The 14610-nt window shown below is 36.6% G+C and overlaps 1 protein-coding gene across 4 annotated transcripts in view; it reads left to right on the top strand.

Moving 5' to 3' along the window:
* Positions 1-10233, top strand: part of dpf1 (D4, zinc and double PHD fingers family 1) — a 52739-nt gene extending 42506 nt beyond the window's left edge. For 3 of the 4 annotated variants that reach the window (XM_043259142.1, XM_043259143.1, XM_043259140.1), the window contains exons 9-12: positions 4060-4179; positions 4265-4377; positions 4499-4580; positions 5470-10233. In XM_043259142.1, coding sequence (XP_043115077.1) covers positions 4060-4179; positions 4265-4377; positions 4499-4580; positions 5470-5540 — 386 coding nt within the window. In that variant the 3' untranslated portion in view covers positions 5541-10233. The remainder of the gene's footprint in view (positions 1-4059; positions 4180-4264; positions 4378-4498; positions 4581-5469) is intronic. The other variant, XM_043259141.1, reaches the window with a different exon arrangement.
* Positions 10234-14610: the final 4377 nt, after the last annotated feature.

The following is a 14610-nucleotide window of genomic DNA, read 5'->3' as shown; positions in this document are numbered from 1 at the left end:
TAGTAAATTGAACTGTTTAATTTTAATTGAAAATTAGAGCCATTAAAAACATATAGACATTTAAAAAAATAATACCTTCAAATTAACAAAACAAAATTGACATTAAATTTATTATAAAATATTAATTTTAATAATACATTTAATTATTTTAATTAAAATGAACATGGAAAGTATAAACTAATTCATAATATTAGTAAAAACCATAATAGTATTTTAGAAATATTAAACAATGAGGTCAAATGTTCTATAAAATGAATTCTTCTGCATTCTTTAAAGGAATAGTTCAATATTCAAAAATGAAAACGCAGTCATTATGTATTCACCCTCATGTCATATTCCGCAGCCAATATTGGTGTAGGACAGATTGTAGCACTCTTTCTGGAGTGCACTTCACTCCTTCACCAGTTTTTTTATGCTCTAATTATGAAGTGTGAATGTGGAGCTAACCTTTGAGTCTTTTGTTCCTTATTTTCGGTGAGCTGCCCAGCGTCCAGTAATTATCCTTAGAATTTGCATTCCAAGCCTCTCGTCCTCTATTTAAACTAGCTTTTACTATTTTAACCCACTGAATATTAAAGCGAGTTGCATGGCAAGTGTAAACTGGTTGCTCACTGTATGCTAGTCTCAGCTTCGGGCCAAAGAACCATCGACTGACCATCTGGTTACACACAAAAAACGCCAAGCTTCCGTCTGATTGGCTGTCTTGATTTCAGATCAGCTCACAGGGAAACAGCAACTGTCGAAAGAGAATTTCTTTAAAGGCTCTTGAAGCGCTGTGCTCAAGTGTCATAGACGTGTTAGATTTACACTGGATTTGAGAGAGCGGCACTTCACAGTGTTATTTAAGAGCTGTTTTTAGACATTAAAAAAAAACTGGCTATAAAAAAAAACAAAAAACCAACACCTCTGTTTTGTTTTCATGGAAGAAATTAGTTTGTGACACTGTTTAATTTAATTGTTTATTTGATGATGATGATTATGGTGATTACTTTTTATAATAATAATAATAATTGTATTGTTATTATTAGTAGTAGTATTTTAAGTAGTAGTAGTAGTAGTATATGTTTATGTAGTAACAAGCCTTGGTCAAATGTCTTTATGTTTTATGATAATGATAATCTGTATTTAAGGCTTGGATAGCAACAACAACCACAACATTATGATTATTATTATTATAATAATCATTAAATGCTCATTAAATGTTTTTAGGCCACATTCACACAGCTGCAGAATAGTGTTCTCAGTTCTGTGTTTTGGATTGACAACCGTGTTTTCTTTACAGGTGTGAGTCTCGAAGCGTCTCGTTCACACAGTTTACGGTCGTAAGAAATCTGTCTGTATGAACGCGCAACGAGAGTCAAACTCATATTCCTTGCCGGTAACCATAGCGACAGTGACCGAAGTAATATCGGCAGCGTACGTAAAACTGAAAGTCTTATCACTTTCTGACACGACGTAAGTCTAATCGCGCCTCGAGTTCTTTCATCAAGACCTTCATTAACCGACAGCTGCTTTTAAATCTGAACTGTGTGTGAATGTAACCGTATTAAGGACTCAAAGACAAGATTGACAACCAGATTCTGCTGCTGCTTTATCAGGCTTGGATAACAACATTATTATTATTATATGTTTTAAAAACCAGCCCTGGTCTCTAGTCTTTATGTTTTATGATGATAATAATTTTTTTGGCCTGGATAACAACAACCACAACAACAACAATAATATAATAATAATAATAATAATAATAATAATAATAACAATAAAACATGTACTTTATTATTATCCTTAATATTATTATTATTATTACAAGTATAGTAATTAATGAATAAAATTAATGAATAATTATTGAATAAAATTGCACTATTATTATTATTATTAGTAGTAGTAGTAGTAGGGGTGGTGTATGTTTTAAAATCAAACCCTGGTCACTGTCTTTGTGTTTTATGATGATAATAATATGTTTATACAAGGCGTGGATAACAACAATAACAATTTTAAGAATAATAATTGTCCATATATTATCATCATAAAACATGTAACCAGAGCTTATTTGATATACATCTAATCTGAATTGTTTATATTGTTTCTAATACTGCTGCTTATACTGTTTGACAAATGCATTAAGTTTGATAGAAGTGAAATGCTTCCGAAATGAAATCTGAAACAAGATTTTTCCAGCTTTGTAGGTGTTCTTTTGATTCCCTCCACAAAAGCATTAACATGCATTTTGCAACGCCGAGAGCAAATACAAAGACTTATTTGTAAAATCAGAAACAACAAATGAAATGAATGTATTTATTGAATTATACGCGTGTTACAACGCATTAAGTGAGAATTTCTGATAGGGTTTTAAGCAGATAGCAGTGAAACAGTGGACCGCAGACAGTCTGAGTACCTCCAGCTCTCTTTCTCTCACTGTTCAGAGGCCTGACCTGTGCTGAAACGTGTCTTTAAGCACCCTGGACAGCTCCCGAGCACGACGCTGCTGCTGATATCCACACACACCACAAGCTCTGCCGTGCGTCTCCGTGCCACCTTGAATTAGAAAGTCCTGGCCCCGCTCAACTTTTGCATGCGCTATTATTTTGCGTATGATTTCGCGCAGAGGTTTGGACTGTGGACACTTTTTCATCTGCACTGGGTTTTTTAATACTTCCTCTGTCTCTTATCTTATCCTGGTCCTTTCTCTCTCTTCTCTCTAGAGATTAGGGAAGAAAACAGCCCAGATTCCCCCGTTCTCTCTCTCTCTCTGTCTAATACACACACACGCTCCCTCCCCCACTGATAGGATCTCTAGAGGATGGAGTGGATTAATGACCTCGCTGGAGAGGGCCAGAGCTCTCCAAATCACCCGCTCATGATCACTGCGTGTGTGTGTGTGTGTGTGTGTGTTTTACACTGCCACATACGTTTGTTCAACCATATATACGCAAGCGAAAGCAGTTGCACTGTTGCACTAAATTCAACCGGCTGAAAGCCAGACCGTTCAGCCATGAATTCAAGGCGATCCGAGCGCTGCACAGAGCCGTCCTTGTCTTGCTTGTTAATTATATACACCAGTCTCCTGCTGTGTATTTGTTTGTCTCCACAGCAGTTTCCTCTCTTCCTGTGACAATATTTAACAGACCTCCAGTTCTCCCAGTGGAGAGCCCGTCCTCCTCCCTCCGCTCCGACTGCAGGCTTCAGCAGGCCCATATAACACTGTGATAGGAAACATATGGACAGAAACGCACTACACGATCCGGCGGGCTTCGTACGAGCACATCTAGTTAGCGCTGCTCGCACTATTGCTCATATTTAGGGGTGGGATTTGAAGAAAGCTTTTGGTATTAAAATGTTTTTTGCGTTTGCATGAATGATACTTATTTGCTGAGCCGTCAGACATGTGATTTTTTTTGGGGCGAATAACAAAACGGCAAACAACTTTGTTTATATTTACCATCGCATTGCATGAGACTCATGTGTATGTATATTCATTACGCCATTCTTTCTCGTAACACTTGACAAAAAGGTTCAAATTATTGCTAATGAATTAGCTCTCAGTGAACAACACTGGAATAATTCTACACTGCCGTTTGAATGTTTGTAGTCAGTATTTCTAACAGGAAAAAAAGGCTACATTTATTTAATCATTTTTGATTAATCGTGATTGATCGTGCTTAATAGTGCTTAATATCTGTGGAAAACAAAATACAATATTTTGCAGTTTTTAATAAATATGCATTTTAAAGGAACAGCATATTTTTGACATGCAACATAATTTGTGTCTTTACTATAACGTTTGTTCAGTTTAATGCATTTTTGCTGAATACATTGCATCGTTAAAATAAAATAATACATTTTTATTAAATTTAATTTAATCTTTCAGACCGCAAACTTTTGAACGGTGCCGTAGGTTTACGTTTGAACGATCGTCAAATACAGATGAACAATAGTATAATACACCTGAAAAACATATCCATTGTTAGTCCACGACAACTAATATTAATTTATAATAGCATATTTTTAACTTCTTTTTTTTTGCAATTAAATGTGTGCGCTTTTCTCTTCTCTTTGCAGCCAAAAAAGCAGCCGATGGTTCTGTCATCCCGAACGGCTACTGCGACTTCTGTCTAGGAGGCTCTAAGAAAACAGGCTGTCCTGAAGATCTAATTTCCTGTGCGGACTGCGGCCGATCAGGTGCGACCGTACCCGTGTAAGCTCCGCTCGGAAATGGGATTTATTAATTTTCTCAACATATTACCTTCTTCTCGGGCCTTTGCAGGTCATCCGTCGTGCCTGCAGTTCACGGTCAACATGACGGCGGCGGTGAGGACCTACCGCTGGCAGTGCATCGAGTGCAAGTCCTGCAGCCTGTGCGGAACATCGGAGAACGATGTAAGTCAAACGGACCAAACGGTGCACTCTTTGTTGTGTTTCTCAACTGTTTAATCCAGGGCCCCAGCGCTGGCGTTTGGGGACATGTGCATACAAGGATCAACTTGCATTATTTTTACAGGATCAGCTTTTATTCTGTGATGATTGTGACAGAGGGTATCACATGTATTGTCTAAGCCCCCCTATGTCGGAGCCTCCAGAGGGTATGTGCTTGAATGTGTTTGAAATTGATGTGTGAAATTGAGTCGTATTCCTATTATTATTTTTTCGAATATGTTCATGTACAGTAGATATTATAGAACCATATTTAAGTATATAGTTATTTTCATATTAATTTGTATAAATATAAAAATAAGTATATATATGCACACACACACACACATAAGTATACGTATATAATATTCAGAAGATAGATACATAATAGTTACATAATATTTTTTAGACAATATTATTATAATATTAATTAACATCAATAAATGCTTTATTAACAAATACAATTTGTGTATGTTTTTTGTTATGCTTTAAGCATACATCTAGCTAATCTAGTGTTTTTAGTTTTTTAATTAATTAACATCAGTTAATAAAAAAAAAATTATAAATACTGTAACAAATGTATTGTTCGTTGTTTCTTAATGTTAGTCAGTGCATTAACTAATGTTACGTAATGGGACCTTATTACAAAATTGTTACCAAAAATACTAATAAATGATAATTAAAAACGTTTTTGCCTAAATATAATATAATATAAAATAATATTTGAAAAAATAAATAAATAAATAATATATATATATATATATATATATATATATATATATATATATATATATATATATATATATATATATATATATATAATATATTTTATTTTGAGTCCAATCTTTAGAGGTTTGTGCATTCAACAACAAAACAGTATTTGTTAATGTGATAAGAAAAACAGTCTAAATGCAAGACAAAAAATTCTCAAAACAAACAAGAAAAACAAAAATACTGATAAACAATACATTTTGCGGTGTACAAGTACTTATATTTCTAACTATGGCCAAATATTACACGCCTCAATATTATACAACATTTGTGGCTCTTCCTTTGCAGGGAGCTGGAGTTGCCATCTGTGTCTGCGCCAGCTAAAGGAAAAAGCGTCCGCCTACATCACACTAACCTAATCTCCGTGCCCTACTTCACCCTAGCAGTCTCATCCTACTCTATCCCATCATCACAGATCCAAAGAGACTCCCCCAGCATCCACCAGAAGAGAACATGTTTCATCCGCCCAATGCCTGTACGGTGACTGCAAGGAAAACGTAGGGTGCGATTAACATTTTTGTACGTCAGTTGGGACTCGAGCAGACCTTTCCTCAACAGTCCCTCCAAAGAGTTCTTTCCTTCATGGATCAGAGAGGTCTTCTTCTTGTTTGACTCCAGATTACGGTGGTTAGACGAGTAGTGCCAAACGGTTTGTCGCTGAGGAGACATTTTACACGAGTCTGAGGGGGGCGTGTCAGTGGGAGGAGTCTCTGTGACATCATTACATGACGCACCAACCGCAAAAGAGACGAGTGCCACGTGATCTCACCACAGCTTTCGGTTGGTTTAGCTCTAGTGAGCGATGGTATCAGCGTGCCATTGATTCTTAGCTGTATATTCTTCAGGAGCAGACACCAGCACGTAATGAGATCGTGTTTAGTCATTCAATTTGGCCTTATTCTAGCTGTAATTAGACTTCTGTTGTAGAGATGAATGAATTCTTCAATAATTCATATCCCTCGAAGGTACAACTTTTGGTTCTTGCGACACATCACAGTCAATTTTTTTTTAAAAGGTGATATATCGCTAACGTAGTTTGCGTTAAAAGGAATATTCCCGGTTTGATACAAGTTAATGGACAGCCTTTGTGGAATAATGTTGATTACCGCAACACTGGTCTCTTGTTTTCTTTAAAAAAAAAATCGTAGTTAGAGTGAGGGAGAGGTTGGGATCTGCTGGATCCAATGCAATCTTGTTTAAAAAATAAAAGAGAATTATTTTATCTCAAGTTAAAATAACTTTTCTCAGAATTTCGAGTTTATAACTCGCATTTCTGACTCAAATCTGTACCGCAATTCTGACTCAAAAAAGTCTGAATTCTGGGATTTTTTTTTTTTATAGTTGTGGAAATAAGATTACGTAAACATAAGCATTGTCCCGCACACGCCGTCTCTTATCAATCAAATAAAATCACATTTAAAGTCATTTATATACAGTATATGTGTGTGTGGAAAAGCGAGAGAAAGGGACGAAATACAAATATATATTTTTTTGTTGTTTCTATAGAATAGAAACAACAAAAAAGAAACGATTTACAGGTGCATGGTTGGATATTCTCAATGTTTTTTTAATTTTTTATGCCAAACTATACAGTAAATTCTATTTCCTGCTGCGACGATTGAAACAAGTTCTTAACACAAAAGTCTGGCACTTCAGATCTGAGAGCGCTGTGTGTGTGGGAATTGGAAAAAAATAGGCTATGACACTTAAACGAGACTGAAAAATCTGCGTCGACCTCTTACCGCGGGCTTTAGCGGACACGAGCGGAACAAAACATGAAGTTGTAGGCGTCAACAAGACAAAATGTAACATATCACTGAGGGAGCAGGACTGAAGAATCCATCCCACCCAGACCTCTGCACTTCACAAGCACTGCATTTTGATTCTGCTTGACCTCAGATTATGGAAGATCTGTTTATATGAACCCCGAAATGCTTTAATCACATAATTTGTTTACATGCGCATTATATATATATATATATATATATATATATATATATATATATATATATATATATTCCATGCAAAAATTCAGCACATACAGTATGTGAGGCACATTTGCTGCGTATGAGAAAGCCACTGCGTTAATGTCAATTCAATATGATTGAAATTTCATTCGGATTGATGGAGTTGTTTACATGAAAGCTTTTCAGTCCGATTGAGCCATCAATCCGTTTTTAAATGGATTACTTGAATACGTTCAATGTAGCTAGTGAGGCACTTACAATAACCAAACTGTATTTAAATACTTTTTTTATAAAGTACAGCCAGAAGACACAAACAGTATGTGTTAACATGATTTCTGTGTGAAAAACACTTACTGACCTTTTCTGTGAAGTTACGTCCAATTTTATAACTTTGTTGCCATGACAACATCAGCCTAAAACAACCATAAAAATGATGAGAACAACAGTTTTAACAGACATTTTAACTGCAAAAGTAGTGTAAGTGGTTTTATAATAATGCAAGTTTCACATTTGTGCTTTTAAATGACCAAAAAATCGTCCACATTATACCCCCCCACCCCTCTTTATTATTGCACATTTTACAGGGACCAGTAGAAATGACTTCTGTGGTAATCAACGTAACTTGTATTGAATCCGGAAAATTCCAGAATATCGGTCACTTTTAGGGAAGACTTAATGCTGCAAGCTGTTTTCGTAAGTATAGATCCCTTTATTAGGAAGGCCTGAGGTGCATGTCTACAAGCCAGAGTAAAATTTGCTCTGTGTGAAAAAAAAAAAAAGAAAAGCAGACGCAGATTTCAAAAATCTGCTGATTTATTCCGTACTTCCAACATGACCCCCACCTTCTCTTCCTATTCTGAACAAGCCAACATAAAATTCCCTCTCAGCCAGGGTGCGTTTCTAAGAGTGTATATTTATCGGGCAACGTCTGTCCTTGTTTTAAAAACAGGGCGTTAAATGTTCGATTGTTCTCTTTTTTTATGATGACTTGCTTGCATGTTGTAATAGTATCGTTTTTAAATCATTTAAGGACAAAAAATCGAAGAAAGCACACTTAATCTGCAATAATGTTTTTGTGTTTGTGACCCTCTCTGGGGAAGTTGCGTCTGTATGTATGTGCGCTTTAAAACTCTCGTGGAACTTTGAACCTGTAAACGGCAGAATGAAAGTGGGCGGAGACTGCAGCGGGGCGGGGCGTATCGAAAAACGGGGAGGGGTTTCTGACATTCTGACGATTTCAGATGCCATCGATTTTGATTTCCTGGACAAACTGAAGACCAGCTTTGGAGACTCTGGGTTTTTTGGTTTTTTTTTTTTTTCCACGGTCTCTTTGGAGGGCCATTTTTCCTTTTTTGTGACAAGAAAATTGTGCGCCTCTTTTGTAGAATGAGCTCTTTACTATCTGTAAGTCTGCTTTGTGTTCTGAGACTTGCTACTGCAGCCTGCTTAAAAGAAGAAAAAATGTCAAGCTAAATCCAGAGGAGTGTTACGGGGACGGCAGCATGTGTGTGCGTGTGTGCGATTGTGCTGAGGTGACTGTTTTGAACCCAAAGTCCCCTCTTATCCGTGGCCTAACTGAAAAGACTGCCTGCCATTTTCTCTACACCGAGTCCTTGAGCTTTAAGTTGCGAGACGTTTGCTGTAAATAGATAAGTGCTCTGTCTTTCCAGAATCAGTCCATGTTATAGACTCAAGTGAAATGTTCCATGTGCTGTAATGCATCAAAATGTGAAAGCAGCTTTTTCTACGCTGCCGGTGGAATATTAATCCATGTTATTGGGTTATTTCTATTTTTGTATAATTTTCCAGTTTATGGTTTTAATGAGCGCTACGCCATTGGCAACTCTGATGCCAGATATGTAAATCTTTTCGATTCTTTTTCAAAGAGCTGTAGAAATGTTTCGTCTTCGGTAGAAATAGTCTTGATTTCACATTTTGATAGATCGACTTCTCTGTTCAGCCAACCCCTCGTTGTTCTTTTTTGTACTTAGGACTATTTTGCACAGTCTGTGTGATTTTATTGGATGAGGGCACTATTGGAGAGTTTTGATAATAAAATCAAAGCAGTTAGACCCGAGATGAAATTACGGACACATTTTGCATGTGCTGGTATCGATTACGGACAATAAATACACATGTAATGTGTCGATTCTTTCCCTCTCGGTTCCTGAAGCCAAAACACTGTGGCTCTGTGGCGTTTTCAAAACGTTGCTATGTTTGTTTGGGTGGCCCAGCATAGCAACACTGGCTCAACCAATAGCAAGAGTTTGGAGGCAGAGCTGTCTGTATGTGTGACCAATGGCAGATGGAAGGGCTTCTAAAAGTCTTTTGAAATCCTTTTTGCAGTTCCAGTGGCGCACAAATTACTTTTAAAAGTGTTAAGGGGGAAAAAACGTCATGATTTGTCTGCCTTGGTGAGATTTTTGGTTAGAAACTAACCTTTATGTTCTGTAGTATTTTCAAACGATTGTCAAGCTAAAAGAGGGGCCGTGATCGGTTTGTACCAAAATATGTTTTAGTCCGCAAGCCTTTATTGATGAGGGGCGGAGTCATAACGATGTGATTGTATTCTTAGTGATGTGAGAGTATGAGTGGCATTATGGGTACACAGCACTTAACCAGATCATTAAAATGGTGAGCAACCACATTTCCGTTTCAACGTGGACCGCTGCGTCCTCTCTCCGTCCGGCTTCGGTTGAGATCTGTGCTCTTTTCGTCTTTATTGTCTCGCTGATTTTGCAGGGTCTTCTCTACCTGTGTATTGTTGTGCTGTGATTTTCGCTTGCAGTCCCCCCCACCCGACACACGAACACAAAAGATACTCTTGTGCGAGAGGACGCGTGAGTGTTTTCCTTTCTTGTAACTGTCCATAGAAAAATAAAACAGACGTATGGAGAAAAGAAGCGTGTTCTGACTCAGGACTGAGTTGTACATTTGTTTTCATTGAACTTGAAATGGGTGCTCCTCGTGGAGCTGAGCGGCTCTGATGACTGCTGCTCAGTGATCCATTTTAAAGAATGTCCTTTCTTTTGTTTCTGTCCATTTTGACAAGCAGGAAATAAAAAAAAAAAAAAAAGTACCATTATCCCTTTTTGTCTTCTGTGATGTTTGCAGTGAAGCGGCGCTAAAATGCGAGATTTTATATGTGGGTTTATTTGGTTGTGTTTTACATCAGTTATTTGGATCTTTTAGAGCAATTACGAAGTAGTTGAGCTAATAAGGAACTCTTATTTTTTCTCCATTTACAATGAATAGGAACTGGAGCTTTCAAGCTTCTAAAGGGACAAACGTACCATAGAAGTATTATACAAATATGATGAGGTCGTATGATTAGTGCACTCTCAGTAACTGTACAGTCACCGTGGCGGTAAAAGCTAAAAGGTATTTCTTTGTACCTCCTAAATGTTATATATAAATGGCTTATATTTTAGCCTACGTGTCCATGTTAATGTTAAAGTACATATAAAAATTATGTTATACACAAAAAACTTGTAGGCACTCAATTTCCATTTTGTTTAAAGGGTATCAACAGAGTAATCTCTGTTAAACTTCTTCACTTGATTTTATTGAACGCGCGCCCTCCGATAAAAGCTGATCTATTGGCTACATGTTGGAGTGCACAAAGCTATTGTTCAGCTTTTGCTTATATTTTAATCTGTCTCTAAATGTTTGCATCTACTAAAAATCGAGATGTAAACACACACACACACACACACTGCATTAAAAATGTTTATTTTTGATATATGTACCACAATTTTCATGATATCAACTTCAAATTTGGAACATAACTTGGTTAGACATGGCTTTGATTTTATAGCAATTTTAGTGCGCAACTTATTTCAAAAAAGAGACTTATTCAGGAATTATAACCATGTAGCACTAATAAACAATAGCTATTTTGTCAGTGAATTATAACCTCAAAGGAGCAACATATCCTAGGGGAAGTTAAAATTAAATATAAAAGTCAAGTTTTGAGGGAAAAATTGTTACATTTTATTATTAGGTACTAATAAGATGAAAAATAGCAATGATTTAATTTCTGATGTCTTTTTATGGTTTTGCACTTTTTAGGGTTAGAGGGCAAGCCCTGCATTTTTTTTTCTGCACACATACACACTGACTATTTCTTTTCATATCCATGCAATTGCAATGATTGTTGATTATTTTAAATACCATTTATTAGATTTCTTTTAGCAGATTAACAATAAATAACTGACAGATGAATCTATCTATCTATCTAACTATAAAAATACTCCTTGGTTGCAGCCCCGATTTATGAATATTTCACAAAGCAATAGGCAGAGGTTTTTTCAATGATGCTGCTGCTTCAAGCTTGTCTCAGGCCTAACAGAAACCCCACAGCCCTTGAAAAAGTGCAGAAAAGAGCTGTTACTCATTTCACATGTGAAGAGAGTGTGCAACTAGATTTCTTAAAGGCACAGCAGCGAAAAACGCCCCGGTAAATTCTAAGAGGGACATAAAAGCCGTTTAAATGAAACATATCTCGCTGCAAAATAGACACCTTGGCGGCATTTGAGACCTTAGGTTGAAAAGGTGTAGCACTTTTAATACTTTAATACTGGTCACCGTATAATTCCTCCGCTATAGTGCTAGAAAACCGACTGGCTGCAACCATTTTAAAACTGTTTGTGAGATAAAATAAGGCTCTTTCTCTCATTCTCTCTCTCTCTCTCTCTCTCTCTCTCTCTCCCCACAACTAGAACATTACATCTTGATAAATGACATGCAATCTAGCAGACACTGTACTGTAAAGCTCTGCTTTTAATTGGAAGAGTGAATTGTAAAACAGATATTTGCACCTTCTGCCTGCCTGTTGTGGAGAAATGCAATTAACTAAACAGTAATCGGTGTATTTTATGCCATGCTATTTTAATTATTTAGTCTTGGTCCAGAGAAAAAAAGCACATATGAATGCTAACTTTCCTTTTACAAACACAACTGGAATTCCAATATGCCTGTCTTTTCCTTTCTAGCTTGACTTTTAGCAAATCACAAAATTTAAACCCGTTTGCACTCAAATCTAAATTCTGTCCATAACATTCATTTCTAAATCAAAAATGTCTGTGTGTTCTGCTGCATTATTTGTGCATATGTGTTTGAGTTTGTGTGTGTGTGTGTGTGTGTGTGTGTGTGTGTTTTGGAAGGTGGGGGGGAGTGATTGGAGACTCCAAGCCAATTACCACATCCACCAGACAGCCTCAGACTGCCTGAGCCTTCCTTCCAATAAGAGCACGGCTGCAAAGAGCTGGGGCCTGAGGTGGTTGCCATGGCAACTCAGGGGCTGCTTGCATGGCGGATGATGCTGGGGTGATGGATTACAGTAATGGGATGGGGTGTGCAGGCAGGGAGGGGTGAGTGGAGAGAACTCATGCATAAATATATTGGAAATGTATGAATAAATCTGAAATGCATAGACTTAAAGGACACAGAGGAGGAGAGTGGATGGAGTATGTTTGAATTCGGCCCGTTCCACACCTTTGCTCTGCAACGGGTCTGAAAATCACAGATATGCGGCTTCTTTAAGGTACATTGTCTCAAAGAGTTTGTTTTGAAACCATTTCATAAAGGCATCTGTGATAATTTGCCCGATTTGTGTGATTTTAATATGTAAGATTTAACCGTTTAAAACATCTATTTAAATAACATGCAGCAATACACTTTATTTATAACATTTTTTTCACTTGGAATTGTTTAACTGTTAATGTTTCAGCATGATTGATATCTTATTTTTACATTTACTTCAGTAGAGTTATCAATAGATTAAGATAATTTAAGTGCATATGTAGATGTATAGGATGAGGAAAATATGAATACAAGCCTTAATAAAAAAATACTCAATTCCTACAGATGGTCTTATTTTTCTAGCTTGTTATATATTCTGTAGGAATCTGAGGCCCAGAGACCTGCTGAGTTCTAATGGCACATGAATTCTGTCACTATTCTGCCATCTAGTGTTGGTTAACTCTGGAATGATGACTCAGATGCAAAGTGTATTTCAAGAATTTGTTAATATGCCAGTATGGAAGCTAATATGATCAGGCTTTTAATAAACAAAAACACTGCTGCTTTGCTAAACAAAAGGCAAAAATCTGCATTAACCAAAGATGATGCTCTTTCATTCAAAATTGTACAAATTCTAACCTAAAGCTAAAGCAATTGAAAGTGGAGGGAGATCTTTGTGAAATGAACGCTTCATAGCTCATGTTGACCATAATTATTGGAACCCAAATATTGCAACAGTCTTTTCCCAAGACAACGGTTCTGAGTTTTCTCCTATGATGCCTGATGAGTTTGAAGAACACATGAGAAGATCAGAGACCATTCATTCATTTATTCGGAAACATTCCAGACCCTTTAGATTCACAGCTCCATGTTGGTACTTCAACTCTTTAGTTCACCTCACTCATTTTCTACACGTGTTGATTTATGGGCTGTTTGATCTTTTTCTGACTCAACTTTTGACTCAACTGACTCAACAGCCCAAGACTCAACTTTTTTTCTGCAATTCTCCATTTGTGATACTTGGACAGTCTTTGGCCGCTCAAACTCTCCCTCTCACCATGCATTAGGAAGATATAGACACATGTCATCTTCCGGGTAGATACGTAACATTTTTTGCTCACTGGAACATCTTAATTATTGCCCTTATAATGGAAATGGGGATTTTCAATGCTTCTTACACTTTTCTTACACTTTCTATTCTGTGAAGGTCAACACAAAATGTAAGCTTAAAGCAAAAGCATAACATAAAACTTAAATGAAATCATTACATAAAAGCTAACCATACATAAGCCATAATAGTATATAAATAATACTAAAATCCACCTTTATTTATCTATTTTTGTTTACCTAATTATTGCTAAATTATTACTTATTATATTCTAAACATTTTTCTTTAGTCCCTTATTGCAGCCGTGTCCCAGTAATAGGCAATGTGCTAAATTTAAGTCATCTATTCTGATATATCTAGCTAGAAACATGTTCACTATTAAAAATAAAGCTGTCCTTGATTTACCTTTGACGTGTGATCAACAATGCAAACAGTGAGCATAAATTGGAGGGCACCATTTTTTTCTGTTAACTAGGGCCTTTCTTGGGTTATGTAGAGGTCAGACACCAGTGCTGTTCACATGGGTCACTTATAACCCTTTCTGGAAAAAAATAAACAATATTTAACTACATGTACGTTAATGTGCAACTTAATTTAATTATTTTATCAACTTATCCAAATGTTGTTGAATTTGGAAACATTCAGAGTCACAAGGAGTGAAAACAGATGAAATGGTAAAGGAGAGACAGCACTGTACAGTGCAACATATATGTTGGAAAACCCGTGCGATTAATTGATTTACCCCTGTAGCACACGTGCGATAGAGACATTTTTGCATGTTTACATGAAGCATGCGAACTACGAGCCTGATAAAGCTAAACGGATGCGTGC

The sequence above is a fragment of the Puntigrus tetrazona genome, chromosome 15 (genome assembly GCF_018831695.1).
Source record: "Puntigrus tetrazona isolate hp1 chromosome 15, ASM1883169v1, whole genome shotgun sequence".
Taxonomy (NCBI): Eukaryota; Metazoa; Chordata; class Actinopteri; order Cypriniformes; family Cyprinidae; genus Puntigrus; species Puntigrus tetrazona.
This window is presented reverse-complemented; position numbering and strand designations above follow the sequence as displayed.